General features: G+C 39.1%; 1 protein-coding gene across 1 annotated transcript in view; it reads right to left on the bottom strand.

Annotated features, from left to right (window-relative positions):
* The window catches only part of MCHR2 (melanin concentrating hormone receptor 2), a 34,413-nt gene that overhangs the window by 10,620 nt on the left and 3,445 nt on the right, over positions 1-20,348 (bottom strand). The window contains 2 exon segments of the mRNA XM_052645608.1: positions 1,003-1,206; positions 19,453-19,505. Coding sequence (XP_052501568.1) covers positions 1,003-1,206; positions 19,453-19,505 — 257 coding nt within the window.

The raw sequence follows: 20,348 nt of genomic DNA, 5'->3' as shown, positions 1-20,348 counted from the left end.
AGCTCACATACTTCCTAAAAGAAGCCAGATGGTGAGGTAGTTGCCAGCTACCTGCCATCTCTAGAGTTGGACAGCCTGGTTCTGAACTGGTCTTCACCATTCACTGGCTCCATAAACATCTCACCATCACCATCATCTCCTTGAGTAACATTAGCTTACGAGCTTGGTAAACATGGCTATGACATGTTCTGGGATTGTTGTTCAGTTGTTAAGTTGGGTCCAACTCTTTGCAACCCCATGGACTGCAGCAGTCCAGGCTTCCCTCTCCTTCACTATCTCCCCAACTTTGCTCAAATTCATATCCATTGAGCTGGTGATACAATCTAATCATCTCATCCTCTGTTGTTCCCTTCTCCTTTTGCCTTCAATCAATGTTCCGGGATATGTCTGATGATGTAAAATGGCAGCATTTGCATTAATTGATCCTAACAGTGAGTGCAAAGGATGGTCTTCTTGTAACTGACTTCTCTTCATAGTGGTAAAGGAGCCCTCTTGTTCATGTTTTCTCTAAAGTGCTAGGTGATAACAAGGGTATTGAGATGTGAAACTTACCAAAAAGAACCCTGAACAGGGAATGAGGAGAGCCACCTCAATTCTCAGCTCTGCCACTGACTCTGTGTGTTTAGCCCTTTCTTTTACTTCTCAGGACTTTGGCTTCCTTCTTGCAATAATGATGGGCAGGGGTTGGGGGAGTGAATTCATTCTGGTTTCTGGTATGTCATGAGTTTGTGGGCTTTTTTCTTGCAGTCAATTGTAAATAAAACTGAGTTGGAAAGAATGATTGGGGAAGAGGAAATGTTCAGTGTTTAAAGTTTTCTATTAAAAAATGGACCTCTGTGAAAGTTGGAAAATATTAACTGATTTGTCCTACAATGAAACAAATGAATGGAGAGGAGCTTTGCTATTACAAACCAGCACTGATGTTGCTGAAATTGGGATGAGCTCAGGGAAGTACAGGAACCTCTAAATTAGGTTGAGATATTTCAGAATCTCTTCACTTACCTGTCCACACTCATGACAGTCATGATGGCAATACAGGCAAACTGGTTGCAGGTATCCAGGGATGTGATGGTCTTGCAGAGAGGCCCCCCAAACACCCACTGTCCTCCTTGGGCCCACTGGTGAATAAGAAATGGCATTCCAGTGATGTGGACCAGACCAGCCACAGCCAGGATGCAGATAAAAATGTCATGAATCGTTTATTTCCTGGACCCAAAAGATATGGAGGGAAAGCTGAGGATTGACATTGAGAGGACACACCTTCAGTTTACGCCATCTGTTAACAGATTTTCAACTGCTAAACTTAAGTTTAAAAGTTAAAAGGAAACTGCCACATATGCACATATGAATGCCTTGTCTTGTGTATATTCAAATGTTTTAAACTATTTGTTTGATAACTGCCTGCCGTGGTTTAAAAATATGTCTACAAATCAAATTCTTTGATATTGCTTTCAGGACGGCATGCCCTAATTCCCTCCCTTTGAGTGTGGGTTGAACTTAATAACTCACTTTTAGTGAATAGGATATGGTGGAATGGACAGTATGACATTCGAAATTTGGACATAAAGGCATGGAGGGGTAGTCTGCTTGCTGTCTCTTGGATTGCTTTCTCTGGGGGAAGCCAGCTGCCATCTTGTGAGATAATTCAAGTATCACTATAAAGAGGTCCACGTGGAAAGGAACTGAGGCCTCCTGCCACCAACCAGCACCAGCTTGCCAGATCTGTAAGGGAGCTACCTGGGAATGGATGCTCCAGTTGCAGCCAAGCCTGTGGATAGTCATCTAAAGATGCACAGCTCGACTGCAACAGCAAGAGAGACCCTGAGCCAGAGTCAACCAGCTAGGTTGTTCTTGACCCTCAAAACTGTGTGAGATAACAATGTTTTAAGCCACTAAGTTTTTTTTTTTAATATAACCATGTTTATTTAAGAATGCATTCCAGTATCAAATGGCAAAGTCCAACAATGCAAAATTGAAATTATTTTTGCACCAACCTAATAATTTTACACATGGTAATACATATGTTTCAGTGCTACTCTCTCAGTTCTTCCCACCCTCTTCTTCCCTCGCTGTATCCATTAGTCCATTCTCTATGTCTACGGTCTCCACTGCTGCCTCGAAGATCGGTTCATCAGTACCATCTTCCTAAATTCCATATACAATATTTGTCTTTCTCTTTCTGATTTACTTCACTCTGTATAATACACTCTAAGTTCATCCAGCTCTTTAGAACTGACTCAAATGTATTCCTTTTTATGGCTGAGATATTCCATTGTGTATATATATGTGTGTGTGTATATATATATATATATATATATATATATATATCTCCACACACACACACACCACAACCTCTTTATTCATTAATCTGTCAATGGACATCTAGATTGCTTCCATGTCTTAGTTATTTTAAACAGTGCTGCAGTGAGCATTGGAGTACATGTGTCTTTTTCATTTATGGTTTCTTCAGGGTATATGCCCCATAGTGGGACTGTTGTCATATGGTAGTTTTATTCCTAGTTTTTTAAGGAGTCTCCATACTGTTCTCCATAGTAAGCCACTAAGTTTTGAAGTAATTTCTACACAGCATCAAATTATACCAACTCTAAACTCACTCATGCAATCGACTGTCTTTACCTATTCCTAGCATCAAATACAACTAAACAGGAAAAATACATGTTTCCACTGTGCAGTGTCATTTTTTTCCCCTCCACTGAAGCTGTTAAGTTCAAATCTTAACTGAAGCCATTGTTAAAAAAATTTCAACCATGACTTAAAAATATTCCAATAAAATCTAACTCAAAGAAAAGCCTATTAATTAAGATCTTGAAATGCAGACAGTGTAGAGAAGACATATGAAATGACTGAACTGGTGGAGGGCACTGAGAGAGATCTCCTCTGTCCTGTTTTGGGAAATGAAAGCAAAATAATTTTCTGAGAGCAGAAATTTTAATGTAAAATTCACTTGATCCCTATCATCAGAGTTGGGACATTCAGTAATAAACATGTATCATCTTTATCTGGGAGATATTATTCATTAATTCAACAAATATTTTATTGAACACCAGTTATATGTCAGGCATAATATTGTGTTTTGGGCTGCAAAGCTAAATAACCTATAAACCCTAATATCAAGAAGCTTATAGTCTGCTACAGCTAAATCACTTTAGTCGTGTCTGACTCTGTGTGACCCCGTAGATGGCAGCCCACCAGGCTCCCCCATCCCTGGGATTCTCCAGGCAAGAACACTGGAGTGGGTTGCTTATAATCTGCTGCTGCTGCTGCTAAGTCACTTCAGTCGTGTCCGACTCTGTGCAACCCCATAGACGGCAACCCACTGGGCTCCCCCATCCCTAGACATAGGTAAATAAATGATGACTTTACAATGTTATGAAAGAAAGCTAGAAAAAGGAGCACATAAAAATAGTCTCTCCTCTCTCCTCCGGGGGTGGTCAAGGCATATTTCTTCGAAGAAGTGGCATATGTACTGAGAACATATAAAGATTTAAATAGCACAGAAGAATTAGCCTTAAGATTATACCACAATTACTAGTTCTGGGGCTATTGCTCTGTTGTTTGAGAGCTAGTGGGTATCTTCGTTATTCAGGGACTGCAGATTCTACAGCCTGTGAACTTTATGTCTAAGCCGTCAAAGCCTCATGTGAGGCATCAGTCAGGGCCAGGATATTTTACCCAGGTCCTTGGCCCAACACACCATGTGAAGAAGTTTCTGCCTTCAAATCCTTACTCAGCAACACACTCTGGGCCTTGTTGAGTGACTCATATCAGGAAAGCCAAGAAGAAGAGTGTTGAGGAAAAGACCATGTCAGCCAGAAGAGCTGCCAAGTGGCTGCTCTCGGTCTCTGCTTCTTTGTCCTCCCCAGGTCTTCCTCCAGGAGAAGGGTCAGTGGGGAGGAACTGACACTAGAGGTCAGCTGGAAAAAACAGCAGAAACACGATAATATAAAGTCCTATAAATCTTAGTCTGTTAAATAGATATTATTTCCATGTGAATTGGGATATAACCCATAAGTGGTTGCATAGGTCCTAATTGCAGCAATTAGACTTGTTACCCTTGCTCTCCTTCAGGCAGGTGCCCAACATTGACTGTTTAGGAATTATGGTAATTCCCTTGTTGAGGATGGTGCAGGTCATTACCTGGCAATTCAAAAGAACTGAAGTGATTCTAGATGACACTGTCTATAGCAAAAGAGAATTCTGAAGCAAGTGATGTATTTATCTGGTCATAGATACTAGGGCAACAAGTATAACATTCTATTATTGCTTTTTGTTTTTTACTGAAAGTAATAACATACAAACTAAAAGTAATTAAATAGGAACAGTAAATTTTCTAAGTATGTAACTTGTATTCTCTTTTTAGGTCTAATTAATCTTCAGATTTCCTGTTGCCAGACTTCATTAGATTTTTGTTTCTTATGAACCAAACATTTAAAATAAAAAGATGTAAACCAATGATTATTTCAGCTAACATGTTTTCCATATGGTTAATATGACTGTGTCTAAATATGATGATAAACAAAGGTATACCACAATACCACGCAATAAATGATACTGTTGTTGTTCAGTCGCTCAGTCGTGCCTGACTCTTGCCACCCCATGGACGGCAGCACTCCAGGCTTCCCTGTCCTTCACTGTCTCCCAGAGTTTGCTCAAACTCATGTCCACTGAGTCAAGGATGCCATCCCACCATCTCATCCTCTGTCACCGTCTTCTCCTGCCTTTAATTTTTTCCAGCATCAGGGTCATTTCCAGTGAGTCGGTTCTTCACATCAGTTGGCCAAAGGATTGGAGCTTCAGCTTCAGCATCAGTCCTTCCAATGAATATTCAGGGTTGATTTCCTTTAAGACTGACTGGTTTGATCTCCTTGCTGTCCAAGGGACTCTCAAGAGTCTTCTCCAGTATCACAATTTGAAAGAATCAATTCTTTGGTGCTCAGCCTTCTTTATTGTCCAGCTCTCACATCCATACATGATTACTGGGAAAACCATAGCTTTGACAATATGGACCTTTGTTGGCAAAGTAATATCTCTGCTTTTTAATACACTGTCTAGGTTTATCATAGCTTTTCTTCCAAGGAGCATGTGTCTTTTAATTTCATGACTGCAGTCATGATATAGTTGTTACAAATCATACTTTGGAAGAATATTTAATCAAATAGGAAAATGAAAATGAAAATGAAAATGAAAATGTTAGTTGTTCAGACATGTCTGACTCTTTGCCACCCAATGGACTGTAGCCTGCTAGGCTCTGCTGTCCTTGGGACTTCCCAGGCAGGAATATTGGAGTGGATTGCCATTCCCTCCCCCACAGATCTTCCCAACCTAGAGATCTAATCTGGGTCTCCTGCACTGCAGGCAGATTCTTTACTGCCTGAGCCACAGGGAAGCCCAAATGGGAAAATACTTATTGAGTAAAAAAAACATCAACTATGTAACTAGTTATGACCCCAAACTTATTTAAATATTAGTTTAAAAGTACACTGAAATAGTATGTCTGAGTAATCACAGTAATTATCTGTTTGGTAGTAGTTGTATGATTGATTTTTGACTTATTCTTTACATGTTTAATGTATAAGAGAAATTCTATTAATGACATTGTTTCTTTTTGCAGCCAGAAATAACCATATATCAGTTCAGTTCAGTTGCTCAGACACATCTGACTCTTTGTGAACCCATGGACTATAGCATGCCAGGCCTCCCTGTCCATCACCAACTCCTGGAGTTTACTCAAACTCATGTCCATTGAACTGGTGATACCATCCAACCATCTCATCCTCTGTCATCCCCTTCTTCTCCTGCCTTCAATCTTTCCCAGCATCAGGGTCTTTTCAAATAAGTTAGTTCTTCACATTAGGTGGCCAAAGTATTGGAGTTCCAGCTTCAGCATCAGTCCTTCGAATGAATATTCAGGACTGATACTGGTTGGATCTCCTTGCTGTCCAAGGGACTCTCAAGAGTCTTCTCCAACACCAAGGTTCAAAAGAATCAGTGCTCCGGCACTCAGCTTTCTTTATAGTCCAACTCTCACATCCATACGTGGCTACTAGAAAAACCATAGCTTTGACAAGATGGACCTTTGCTGGCAAAGTAATGTCTCTGCTTTTTAACATGCTGTCTAGGTTGGTCATAACTTTTCTTAGAAGGAACAAGTATCTTTTAATTTCATGCCTACGGTCACCATCTGCAGTGATTTTGGAGCCCCCCAAAATAAAGTCTGTCACTGTTTCCACTGTTTTCCCATCTATTTCCCATGAAGTGATGGGACCAGATGCCATGATCTTAGTTTTCTGAATGTTGAGTCTTAAGCCAACTTTTTCACTCTCCTCTTTCACTTTCATCAAGAGGCTCTTTACTTCCTCTTTGCTTTCTGCCATAAGGATGGTGTCATCTGCATATCTGAGATTACTAATATTTCTCTGGCAATCTCAATTCCAGCTTGTGCTTCATCCAGCCTGGCATTTTGCATTATGTACTCTGAATATAAATTAAATAAACAGGGTGACAATATACAGCCTTGACGTGCTCCTTTCCTGATTTGGAACCAGTCTGTTGTTCCATGTCCAGTTCTAACTATTGCTTCTTGACCTGCATACAGATTTCTCAGGAGGCAAGGTGGTCTGGTATTCTCATCTCTTGAAGAATTTTCCACAGTTGATTGTGATCCACACAGTCAAAGGCTTTGGCATAGTCAATAAAGCAGAAGTCAATGTTTTTCTGGAACTCTCTTGCTTTTCCGATGATCCAGTAGATATTGGCAATTTGATCTCTGGTTCCTCTGCCTTTTCTAAACTTGAACATCTGGAAGTTCATGGTTCACGTACTGTTGAAGCCTGGCTTGGAGAATTTAGAGCATTACTTTACTAGCTTGTGAGATGAGTGCAATTGTGTGGTAGTTTGAGCATTCTTTGGCATTGCCTTTCTTTGGGATTGGAATGAAAACTGACCTTTCCAGTCCTGTGGCCACTGCTGAGTTTTCCAAATTTGCTCTCATACTGAGTGCAGCACTTTCACAGCATCATCTTTTAGGATTTGAAATAGCTCAACTGGAATTCCATCCCTTCCACTAGCTTTGTTTGTAGTGATGCTTCTTAAGGCCCACTTGACTTCACATTCCAGGATGTCTGACTCTAGGTAAATGATCACACCATCATGGTTATCTGGGTCATGAAGATCCTTTTTGTACAGTTCTTCTGTGTATTCTTGCCACCTTTTCTTAAAATCTTCCGCCTCTGTTAGGCCCACACCGTTTGTGTCCTTTATTGAGCCCATCTTTGCATGAAATGTTCCCTTGGTATCTCTAAGTTTCTTGAAGAGATTTTTAGTCTTTCCCATTCTATTGTTTTCCTCTATTTCTTTGCATTGGTCACTGAGGAAGGCTTTCTTATCTCTCCTCGTTATTCTTTGGAACTCTGCATTCAAATCTGTATATCTTTCCTTTTCTCCTTTGCCTTTCATTTCTCTTCTTTTCACAGCTATTTGTAAGGCCTTCTCAGACAACCATTCTGCCTTTTAGCATTTCTTTTTCTTGGGAATGGTCTTGATCACTGCCTCCTGTACAGTGTCATGAACTTCCGTCCATAATTCTTCAGGCGCTCTCTCTATCAGATCTAATCCCTTGAATCTATTTGTCACTTCCACTGTATAAGCATAAGGGATTTGATTTAGGTCGTACCTGAATGGTCTAGTGGTTTTACCTCCTTTCTTCAATTTAAGTCTGAATTTGGCAATAAGGAGTTCATTATCTGAGCACATATATGCAATAAGTTAAATAAAACCAGAAAATCATGTAACATCACACATGTAGGATGATGCTTTGCTGATCAGCTTATTCTGCCCTTTATTTTTAGGTCTCCTTGTTCACTGGCATTTGGTTCATTTGGCCAATAGGAAGCACTGTTGGAGGGAATTTGGAGGGTGAGAAGAGAGGGTAGGCGGAGTATTTCCTTCCCCTGTGTGTTGTTGGCGCCTGTGGCAGTGGCTGCCTCCCCCCCTTAGCTCCACCTCCTCCCCTGCAGACTCTGCTCCTTGGGCCCAGATCCCACTGTGGTTGCAGCCCCAGGAGGCAGCCCACATTTCCAGGATTTGTTAAGCCACTTTTTTCCCCTTCCATCCAGCCTAGGGTCAGGAATGGGGTGGTGGCCTTGGGGTAGCTTTCTAATTTTGTTTATTTTTGAGTATCCTCACCAGTCCCTGTTTGGCATTTAACTCTCATTGAATTAAATTCCTCCTGTGAGTGTAAAAATTAATAAACTGAAACCTCAATTAAAATGGATTCAGGGAGCCAGAAGGGGATGCTCTCATGCTCTGCAATAGCAGAGCTTGAAGAGAAGAAAGACTTCCTCTTCTTGCCTGGCAAAAACTTAGCTAATGAGAGACTATTCTTCCCTTGTTGGATGGGTCTTGCCCATGGCTTGCCATAGCTGCAGATTCCAAATTACTATACTTTGGTGAGCCCGAGCAAAAACTCCAGCAAAACTCTCCAGCAAGAACTCCACTTTTGCTGGAGAAATAAATGGCAGTCCATTTGTTTTGAGGTCAGCATGCGCCAACTCCAATGGATTAGCAGTGATTTCATAAAGAACTGAGCTGAAAAAGAACTTTGAGTCATCATATAGGCCCTAGGAAAGGGCAGAGCTGTGTGATTAGAGATGACTGCCAAGGATGGGAGAGTTTAGAGCAGAGTGACATATTTGCTAACTCTGCATAAAGAGAACCTAAATGGAAATTCTAGTTTCATTTCTGTGCCATTTATTGTGTCCTTGGGGAAAACATTCAACCCCTTTAAGTTCCAGAGTTGTCTTGATGCATTGGACCATAGCAGCGAGGGTCTCCAGCCATCTTTCCAGTTTATTTAAACAGATGTGGCTGTGAGGTTCGTAGCATCTAAACATACCATTACGTGTACAGCCTGGTGGGGGTCAACCCCAACAACAGCTTACATATGGCTGATACTCGGAGAGCAGTAGAGGGCTGGGTTAGAGGGGGCTTTAGTTATTATTTCAGCTGAGTGGGAAAAAGGAGGAAGCTTCTTTTAAGCATTTCCCATCTTTGTCTTAGCAACTGGAATTCCATCACTGGGACATTAGTATTCCTTCAGGAACACTCGCTATCCTTCTTGTAACCTCTGTGTAAATGTAGACATCACTGGGGGGAGGTGGTTAAAAAGTAAGATGTTTCCGTAATTCATGATTAAGTGTAAATTAGTTGACTTGACAGCCAGTTGAGGGCAGGGGATGACAGAATGGGAACATTTTGTTTATAGGGAGACAGAGCATTCTTGAGAGCGTCTCTGCCCACTGGGTAACAGTCTGTCGGTAGACAAGAGAAGGATGTGTTCAGGACATTGAGGGTGGTGGGGGAGGACCGTGGAGAAAAATGGCTTCTCCTTTATCGAAGTAGTTCCCCAGGACCCACTGTAGCTATGGAGAATTGTTGAGTAATGGGGCTAAGTTCATAAGTCCCTCTCCCAAGAATAAAAGGAGAAAGTCTTATGTTATAATTGGCCCAATTTTCCTCCTACATTTTAAAATCTGGCTCCCTTTTGACGTGCTATGAATTTAAAATATGACAGACCAATAGTGATCTGGCCTTATTACTTAATAGTTATACTCCTAAAGCACAAATCAATTTGTTTTTAAGAAAGCCACATTAGATATCTTATTCCAGAAGCTCCATCTTCTTTAAATCTATTATTTTCATACATGTTTGTAGTCTTCCATCAGCAAAGTCAGAAGTTAGGTTATTTCTTGCTTCCTAGTGTCACTAATGATCTGACTATTCTATTCATTCTCTTCTGATACAATATTTATCATAATTGAGAAAGTCCTAAATCTTCTTTAAGTGTATCCATTTCTCCTTATTTTTAGTGTAGTACTGATAATATTTAGTGTAGTCTTTAATTGAGCTATCTTCTGTTAAGAAGGTAACAAGTAAAACATCATGGCAAAGCAGGATTAAAAACATTAATGCAAATTGCCTTAAAATTTGTGGAGATTAATTAACAAAAACTGTTAAATTTTAAGCCAAAAATATTAAAACTAATTTACTTTCAAATGACTTTGGACTGATTAATAAATTTTTGGAGAAAAGTTTACAAAGAAAAATATTAACAATTTAGCAATAAAAATAAAAACTAAGTTGCCTTCAAATGATTTTTGAACAAGTAAAAGATTTATCTTAAAAGCTCTATTAATATATATCTTCTGACATGTTATCTATAAAATGGTGATGATATGAAGAAGTAATAGATTTTTCACAATCATTTCAAATAGTTTGTAAGGGTGACAGCTCAGGTTTTCCTTCTTTCCTTCTTTTTCTTTTTTTCAGTTTAATGGCAGTTTACTTACCGAGAATCTGTTTCTAGGAGTTACAGCTCAATATTGACTTTAAGAAGAGTTCACATTCCAAATTTCTTCCTTTTGCCAGGTTGGTCTCCATGTGGGTGGATGGAATCAGGTCCATTGTCTATTGGTGTGATTTGAGAGTGACTAAGAAATTTCTCTGGCTCCAAATATTTCTTCAATTGCTTGTCATGGGGCCTGAATTTCACTCGAGTCTTTGCAAATAAAAGTTATCTGTAAAAATGCAACCATTTCTGGAGGACTAACACCTTATAAGAATTTGGCTTCTCAACTGTGGGACCAAGGCTCCAGAGGCATGAGGCACAGGATTTGTATCCTTAGGAGTGACTGAAAGGTGCTCAGTCATGTCTGACTCTGTGATACCCATGGACTATTCAGTCCATAGAATTCTCCAGGCCAGAATAGTGGAGTGGGTAGCCTTTCTCTTCTCCAAGGGATCTTCCCAAACCCAGGGATTGAACCTAGGTCTCCCACATTGCAGGTGGATTCTTTACCAGCAGAGCAGCTAGGGAAGCCTAAGAATACTGGAGTGGGTATCTTATCCCTTTTCCAGTGGATCATCCTAACCCAGGAATCGAACTGGGGTCTCCCTCATTGCAGGTGGATTCTTTATCAGCTGAGCTACCAGGAGATCTTTAGGACAGGATGGCAGAAGTTCTGAGGGGCATGAGGAAAGATGGAAGGAGAAGTGATCAGGTGCAACAGGCAAACAGAGTGAGCTGGAAACCACACCCCCAACCCTAGGTCTCTATTAACTTTCTTTCATTTTAAAAATTTTATTTATTTACTTATTTTTGGCTGTGCTGGGTCTTTGTTGCTTTGCCCAGATTTTCTCCAGTTGCAGGGAGTTGGGGCTACTGTTCACTGTGGTGCTCAGGCTACTCAAAATGGCTTCTCTTGTTGCAGAGCGTGGGCTCTGGGGCTCCTGAGCTTCAGTAGTTGTGGCGCACCGGCTTGGTGGTTGCAGCTCGTAGGCTCTAGAGTGTGGTTCAGTAGTTGTGGTACATGGGCTTAGTTGCCCCGAGGCAGGTGGGATCTTCCTGGACCAGGGATCAAACCAGTGTCCCCTGCATTGGCAGGCAGATTCTTATCCACTGTACCACCAGGAAAGTCCTCTGACTGTTAACTTTCTACTCCATGCTATTGCCTCCTTAAAGTTTACTGAGACTATTTGATTACTTTCATCTCCCTTCCTGGAACTTATTATTTGAACTACCTTTCCCCCTCCTATTTGATTGTTTTTAATACCTTGTATTATTTTTCAAATGGGTTCATGTATTTGAATCTTATCTCCTCCACTAAATCATGAACTTTTAGAGACAGATGCTGCCATATTTCTTTGGTATTTATTTACATAACACTTATAAAAGTGCTGGGCATGCAGCAGGTATTTAGTAATACATATTGAGTTGAACTGCTTCCAGAACTTAAGAAATAATTTTAAATGCTTCATATTCACAAATGGTTTTACAGGACACAATAAAGGTTACCTGAATTTATTAGAAGTAGAATTCCAGTATACCAAATAAACCTTCAACTATGGATGGTATAAAAATACCATTGATATGCAATTTTTAACTACAGAGATAATGACAATAAAAATTTGCAAGTGGCCTGGCTGATAAGCCGAATGGGGAAAGTGACTAGTGATGGGCTTTCTTAGGGATAGTGTCATTCATATTACCATCCTGAGGGCTGCTCTTGTTTTCAGTTGGTCCTGTGAGGATTCTTCCATGCACATGGGAAATTCACCATCTTTCTAGTTTTAACGATAGTTTTGATGATTTGTTTCATGTGCACTTCCTGCGTACTATGTCCCTTCAGTTGTGTCTGACTCTTTGCGATCCTATAGACTGTAACTCTCCAGACTTCTTTGTTCACGGAATTCTTCAGGCAAGAATACTGGAGTGGGGTTGCCATCTCCTTCTCCAGTTTGATGTCATTAATGTGGGGTCAATAGCCTGGAATTTGGAATCATGGATCTGAATTCAAGTGCCAGGACTGTTACTTTACAGCTGTGTGATGCTGGATAGGTTATTTCGTCTCCTGAGCCTTTTTCTTCAAATGAGTATAATAATAATAATACTGCTGTTTGGGGGGAGTAAATGGGTTTATAATGTGCTTTGTAGTGTAACATACTACACAAAATTTTGTTGTAGTCATGTGTTATTATAATGCTGAAAAAACCTTTTCTTTAGAAATCTAGAAGGTGGTCTTTAAAAAAAATAATTTTATTTAACTTTGGCTGTGCTGGGTCTGCAAGTGGGGCTATGTTTTGTTGTGGTGCACTGGCTTCTCATTGTGGTGCCTTCTCTTGCTGTGGAGCACAGCTCCAGGATGTGTGGACTTCAGTAGTCGCAGGACATGGGCTCAGTGTTTGCGGTTCCCGGGCTCTAGAGCACAGGCTCCATAGTTGTGACACGTGGGCTGAGTTGCTCCACAGCATGTGTGATCTTCCCGAACCAGGGTTGGAACCCATGTCTCCTTCACTGGCAGGTGGATTCTTTACCCCCGAGGCACAAGGGAAGCCCTAAAATTGCTTTATAATATATAAATAAGGACAAAAAGATTGAAGGCAGGAGGAGAAGGGGACGAGAGGATGAGATGGTTGGATGCCATCACCGACTCAATGGACATGATCTTGAGTAAACTCCGGGAGTTGGTGATGGACAGGGAGGCCTGGCGTGCTGCAGTGCATGGGGTCACAAAGAGTTGGACATGACTGAGTGACTGAACTGAACTGAGGACAAAAATCTTTTAAAATGGTGGCTATAAGCATGATCATAGACGAGGACAAAAAAGTTTTAACATCTTGTATGTATTAAAACAAGTAAAACTTAAATGTGAAAATAATCAGTAGAGCAAAGATAATCATGTAATAATCCGGCTGCTGCTGCTAAGTCACTTCAGTCATGTCCGACTCTGTGCGACCCCATAGACGGCAGCCCACCAGGCTCCCCCCGTCCCTGGGATTCTCCAGGCAAGAACACTGGAGTGGGTTGCCATTTTTGATTATACATAGAGATCAATGGGTAACACAAAGTTATGCAGTGTTAGCAGCCCAGACTCTTATCAAAACCAGGCTTTTCTCTCTGCATACCTAGTTGTATACACAAGTCTTAGGTAATTTACATCATCTTCCGGCCAAAAGGACCAATTAACATTTTACAGCCTTTTTTCTGATAAGACTTATTTGTGTTGATCTTCCCAAAGTCTGGTGCCACTCTCAGAAAGCACTAAATAAAGTTACATTCTTACATAGCAAGGACACAAGAGGAGTGCAGTGATATATAACAAAGAGAAAAGTAATTAACTCAAAAGTCTAGTGTTGCTAACATCAGAACTATTATATATCTTTTTCCATATCCCGTTTACATTGATTAACATCCTCCCAGGTGCCTAAAAGATAAAGAATATGGAGGCCTGGCAGCAATCATTGAGTCAACAGTGAAAACCCATCACCAATATGATTTTAGCTCTTTAGAAAAGGCTATCTATCTTTAAGATGCTTCAAGCTTTGTGCCTCTCGCGGTTATGGGGCTGTAAGCAATTCACAAGCTGTAAGAGGTCCAGGGGACCTGTTAGGCAAGCTAGAGAGCTATCAGAGGGGGGTTAACTGAAACATCCCTTTCAAATGGAGAAGACTAAAGCCCTGATTTGACTTTTTCCAGAGAATATCAGAAGAGCAGAGTACAAAAGCTGGCAGATTTTTGGTTTTGGGGGTACATGCTTGGGAAATACCAGGGGGAGCCCCTGAAGCCTGATCACGTCCTTGCATTTTGTTAGGCTTCCTTCCTCATGACCTTGTCACGGGCGGGATTCCTCACGCTGGCTCCCGGCAGTTCATATAGTATGATTTCATTTAGGTAGAATTTTAAAACACAGGCAAAACTAATCTATATTATTCCGTTCAGTTCAGTCGCTCAGTTGTGTCCAACTCTTTGTGACCCCATGAACCGCAGCACACCAGGCCTCCCTGTCCATCACCAACTCCCAGAGTTCACTCAAACCCATGTCCATTGAGTCGTGATGCCATCCAACCATCTCATCCTCTGTCGTCCCCTTCTCCTCCAGCCCTCAATCTTTCCCAGCATCAGGGTCTTTTCCAATGAGTCAGCTCTTCACATCAGGTGGCCAAAGTATATTCAGCTTCAACATCAGTCCTTCCAAAGAACACCCAGAACTGATCTCCTTTAGGATGGACTGGTTGGATCTCCTTGCAGTCCAAGGGACTCTCAAGAGTCTTCAACAACACAGTTCAAAAGCATCAATTCTTTGGTGCTCAGCCTTCTTTATGGCCCAACTTTCACATCCTTTCATGACTACTGGAAAAACCATAGCTCTGACTATATGGACTTTTGTTGGCAAAGTGTTGTTTCTGCTTTTTAATATGCTGTCTAGGTTGGTCATAGCTTTTCTTCCACGGAGCAGGCGACTTTTAATTTCATGGCTGTAGTCACTATCTGCTATGATTTTGGAGCTCAAGAAAATAGTCTGTCACTGTTTCCACTGTTTCCCCATCTATTTGCCATGAAGTGATGTGACTGGTTGCCGTGATCTTAGTTTTCTGAATGTTGAGTTTTAAGCCGGCTTTTTCATTCTCCTGTTTCACCTTTGTCAAGAGGCTCTTCAATTCCTCTTTGCTTTCTGCCATAAGGGTGGTGTCATCTGCATATCTGAGGTTATTGATATTTCTCCCAGCAGTCTTGAGTCCAGCTTGTGCTTCATCCAGCCCAGCATTTCTCATGATGTACTCTGCATATAAGTTAAATAAGCAGGATGACCACATACAGCCTTGATGTACTCCTTTCCTGATTTGGAACCAGTCTGTTGTTCCATGTCTGGTTCTAACTATTGCTTCTTGACCTGCATACAGGTCGGGTTTCTTAGGAGGCAGGTCAGGTGGTCTGGTAGTCCCATCTCTTTAATAATTTTCCACAGATACATATAATAACAGTTAAAATATAAAGAAAAACAAAGAAGCAATAACTAGAAAAGTCAGATGGATGGTCACCGCTAAAGAGAGGGTTTTATATATGGCTCTGAAGGTAATATTGATAGTAAAAATAGTTTTTACAAAGCAGTCTGATATTGACCATGTAGTTTCAAGGCAATAACCTAAATTTACATTCATCCTTCTTTTTTAATGTTAGTAGCTATTTTCATCTTAATTTTCCCACTTTTCTATTCAGTTACTTCAAACTTTAAAAATCAGCTAATATAAATGTTAACTTTGTGCTTTTGTTATGCTGAAATTTGATGCCTAAATATATGCAAAAACTTAGCAAAAGAAGTATTTTCAGGCAAAACAGTTATATATGACTGAGTGAACTCTGAGAAATATCATGCAGAAAAACAGTCACACTCAGTGACCTCATGTTGTCTTTGAAACAACAAACGTGGCTATTTGAAAAAGTCTAGATGATTAGTTTATTTCAGTTTTCATTCTGTTATTAGGTCATGAAAAAATATGATGTTTAAGAATGACTTAAGGAGATACACAAAAATCTAGCATTCAAGATAAGAGGTGAAAATTTAACTTTTATGACAACTTCTTTTTAGCATTTTCACAAAGTTAAAAAAGAAAATATAGATTATATATGCAAATTAATAGGCTTGGCAAACATATGTACTTTTGGAAACAGTGATTTAAGTTTAAGACATATGCAAACTTTTTCCAATGAATTATGTATAGCATATCCATCATCTCCCAAATCATTTATGTATTTCAATATCTCTCCTCCAAATAGAATCTACAGGAATGCAACTCCCCAAGTTTTAGCCAACATTCACACTGTGTGTTTCCAAGACTAACAGTCTCACATCTAAAATTTGGGAGTGTAATCTATATGGCTATACATTAATTTTTTAAAACATTTAACCAATGTTAAAAATGTTAGTGACAACTCCTGGGCTATTTAAATCTCACCTCAAATCTCTTCATCTACACCCTTCTATCTCTCTGTACCTCTTGCTTTATTTTATCTCCCAGCTCTCAACTTCTCTGAGGAAGATGGGGACTTCAGAGAGTGGGGAAGGAAGTTATCTGTGAAATAATACTATGTGTAGAAAGAGCTCTGAAAGTAAACTGCAACCTTTAATCTAAAATTTTCACTCATATCAGTAAAAATCTGACAGAGTAAGAGTCCTGGTATCTTGGCTGTGACTGTTTACCTGTTGTCAATCAAAACCAAATACTTAGCATCTGCTGTAAATGTTAGAATTCTAAGTAAAGGCAAATTGATGCATCTGTGAAAATTCTAAGTAAAATTTTGTGAATCCGTCGTATTTTTAAGAAATTTCTTACTTGATCAATTCACTTAATTTCAAACCGCAGAAATCCATCAGTTGAATAATAAATTCATGTCAAGGAAAATACTCTCCTTGTTCTTCATCTTGTCTTGTTAGCTATTGCAGGTGGTGGCCTGCTTGCCCTCCAGGTATATGACTGCCAAACATGAAAAGCTAGTGTCCAGTAATATTTAGTGTTTCACAAGGTTCACAAAGTAACATATACTTATATTCCTGTCCTTAATAGACACTATTCATTAGTTAAATATATAGGAAGAAAATATGAATTCACTGATGGCTGGTAAATATTAGCTGTTGAAAACTTTTAAGCATTATTTTATTTTATTTATTTATTTTTGTTTATTTATTTATTTATTTATTTAATTTTAAAATCTTTAATTCTTACATGCATTCCCAAATATGAACCCCCCTCCCACCTCCCTCCCCATAACATCTCTGTGGGTCATCCCCATGCACCAGCCCCAAGCATGCTGTATCCTGCGTCAGACATAGACTGGCAATTCAATTCTTACATGATAGTATACATGTTAGAATGCCATTATTTTAAATTGTTCATATTTTAAATTTTATTAATATTTACTCAGGAGGTTATTTTAAAGAACTTTTTATATAAACAGTGTCTCAATTGTTAAATATGATTTCATTATATCTAAGGGCCATTTTTATCCAGGTCAGCTCCCTCTAATATTACAACAAAAGCCAATGCTTAAGGAATTCCCCGGCAGTCCAGAGGCTAAGACTCCCTGTTTCCACCGCAAGGGACTTGGGTCCTATCCCCGGTCAGGGAACTAAGATCCTGCATGCTACATGGTGCAACCAAAAAAAAAAAAAAAAAAGCCAAAGCTCAAATAAGACTAACTTAATAAAAAACTGCTTTGCAGGAAACATCCTGCACTATCCCTGTCTTTCTTCACGTGGTACCTCTGGAGTGACTCCATCCACTCAGGTAATCAATACTTTCCCTGAAAACTTTTCTGGGTAGAAAACTTTCTCATTTATTAAACTGCAAGTTTTGACACTGACTTGGAATATAACCCCAGAAAACTGGTCTTAAGTAGTTGAGAATGTCATTTTGTCAGAAGATTTTTTTTTTTTAAAGGAAATTTATGCTTGTGAGATTGGTGTTGAAAGAAGACTGACAGTGTCAGTTTAATGTATTCTGATACACATCGTTCATCTATATACACTGACACCTTCATACATACACAATTTATTCATGATGACTAGGACAAGCAAAAGGAGGAATGAGTTTCAAGGAAATTAGACTTTTTTAAAGAAAAAAGAAAATGTTAAGAAGTCTGAAAAGTGATAAGAATATGTACATGGCAAAGAGGAGCATGTTGTGGAGAATAAATCAAAAGAACAGATGATGAGTTTATTTACATCTTAATGACAGTTTCACACAATTTTGATTATTTTTAGAAATAAATCCTGAAATAATAATCCTCAACTATTTTTCAGTAACCATAGTCATGAATCTAATGAACCAGGTTTATGGCTACGTGTTACTATTTTCAAGTTAAATATCAGAAAAAAAAAATCATCTGGGGAAAAAATCTGCTGCTAACAAGTCGTAAATTCATTAAGAATGCTTCAATAGCCACAAAGCACAAAATAAAACAATTGTGTATACCTGTCTCCACCCCAGCCATATACACATGCACACGTACCTGTGAGGTCCAGTGTGTAGATTTTCTCTCCAAGTTGTGGCCCAACTAACTGGGAGATCTCATTATTTTTCACCTGATTCACTCATCTCCTCCCATTCTACTGAACCTGTCTTTGGGCAATCTCTATTTTAATAATTAGGTATGCTCAACTTTAAGTCATCCATTCACTCATTGCATTACAGTGTCTATAGCAAAGAACAAAACCAATAAGATTTCTACTTCCTGGAGGTACATCCTAATATTTAAGAGTTTATGGTTATATAAATTGTACTGCATTCTGCCACTTGCAATGTGTAACTTCGGTAGAGGAATCTAAGTCTCAGTTTCCCCCTTGATAAAAAGAGTAATAAGAACAGTACCTATCTCAAAGTATGGGGGAAACTGAGACTTAGATAATTTTCTGACAGATGGGAGTGAAGTGACTTGGGGAGGGAGAGAGTCTCTAATTTGGAGAAAGGTGAAAGTGAAAGTGAAGTGTCCAACTCTTCGAAAGGTACATATAGGCTAATAGTCCTGGACCCCCTAGGAAGATTCCTGGCTCAAAAGACTTCCTACACATTGCCTTCACTGAGGACAGGAGCCATGTTTTATTCATCATTTTTTCCCTATCACCTAATATAGTAGCACAGTATGCATGTGAAACTGACCTTTCCCTGGCACCTCAGCAGCCACTAGCTACATGTGGCTTATTGAACGCATGAAAAACGGCTTGTCTGAATTGAGATGCACTGTAGATATAGAATATATACAACATTTTGAATCTGACTAAAGATAAAAAATAAATCAGTGCCTTAATTACAAGTTTATGTTGATTACATATGGAAATGATCATTTTTATATAATGGTTAAATAAAATATGTTATTAAAATTAAGCTTACCTGTTCCTTTTGGCTTTCCAAATGTGGCTACTAGAAAATTTATAATACATATGTGGTTTGCCTTGGTTGCTCATTTTTCTGTTGGACAGAGCTGCCTTAGAATGCTGATTAGAGAAAATGTCCTTGATAACATACAATAATTATTTATATTGCTATTAATTTAATTTCATTAATATAATTCTAACCCATCTCATATCCTTTTTAGCTTGCCTCAGTTTATCTCTTATTTCATATCCTTTTAAAGGATTATATGGGGTATAATCCTAAGTAAGATTAAAGAAGAAAATTTCTGAAAAATTTATATTCCTTCTTGGCAAAAATAGTTAAATTTAAAATATATATATATATTTAATCACTTGACTCTTAGCCCACCTAATCTGTAAGCTTTTTATTTTAAGAAGAGTCCGTTGCTGAAAATCTGCTAGCGTTAAATAGTCTCATATGAATATAATGGCTTATGTTTGGTACATATTTTGATTAATTTGATAATTTCAATTTCTATACTGATTATTATGTTTTATAGTTTGTCTATAAATTAGACACTATAAATGAGAAAGTAAGCATTCCAAAAGCACACTGGCAAGCTTTATTCAATCAACGGTGGAGCTTTGTTAAATACTAGTTTCCAGGTGTATGAGTTTTCCTCAGTACCACAAACTCTCCCATGTGGATGAGTGAGATGGACCAAAGGAAGGTCAGTATACTTCATTATCCTCTACTAAATCTGAACTGTTCTCATGCTAAGGAGAGGTCACCTTACCTGGGAACATCTGATTGTCAGGGCTGGGCAGGGCACACTGAAACAGGCTGCTTTTGTATGGAAGTGTGTGGGTATATTTGTATGTATGTTTGTGTGTGTGTTTATTGGAATAAGTAATCATGCCAAATACTTGGATCTGTGATCCACGTTATTTCACTTGAGTATACAGAAAGAGTTAAGAATTTTATTAATTAAATAAAATGTACCCAAGTTATTCTGAAATTTAATGAAATACAGCTGTTACTGTGATGCATGGTAATTAGCTCTAAGTCACAGGAAATTTGTAAAAGACTGTCATTGTGTCAACATTAATTTTTACACAGTTGAATCTAATTTTTAAAATCTT

This window comes from Budorcas taxicolor, chromosome 9 (genome assembly GCF_023091745.1).
Source record: "Budorcas taxicolor isolate Tak-1 chromosome 9, Takin1.1, whole genome shotgun sequence".
Taxonomy (NCBI): Eukaryota; Metazoa; Chordata; class Mammalia; order Artiodactyla; family Bovidae; genus Budorcas; species Budorcas taxicolor.
The sequence above is the reverse complement of the archived record's forward strand: the minus strand, read 5'-3'. Positions and strand labels throughout refer to the sequence as shown.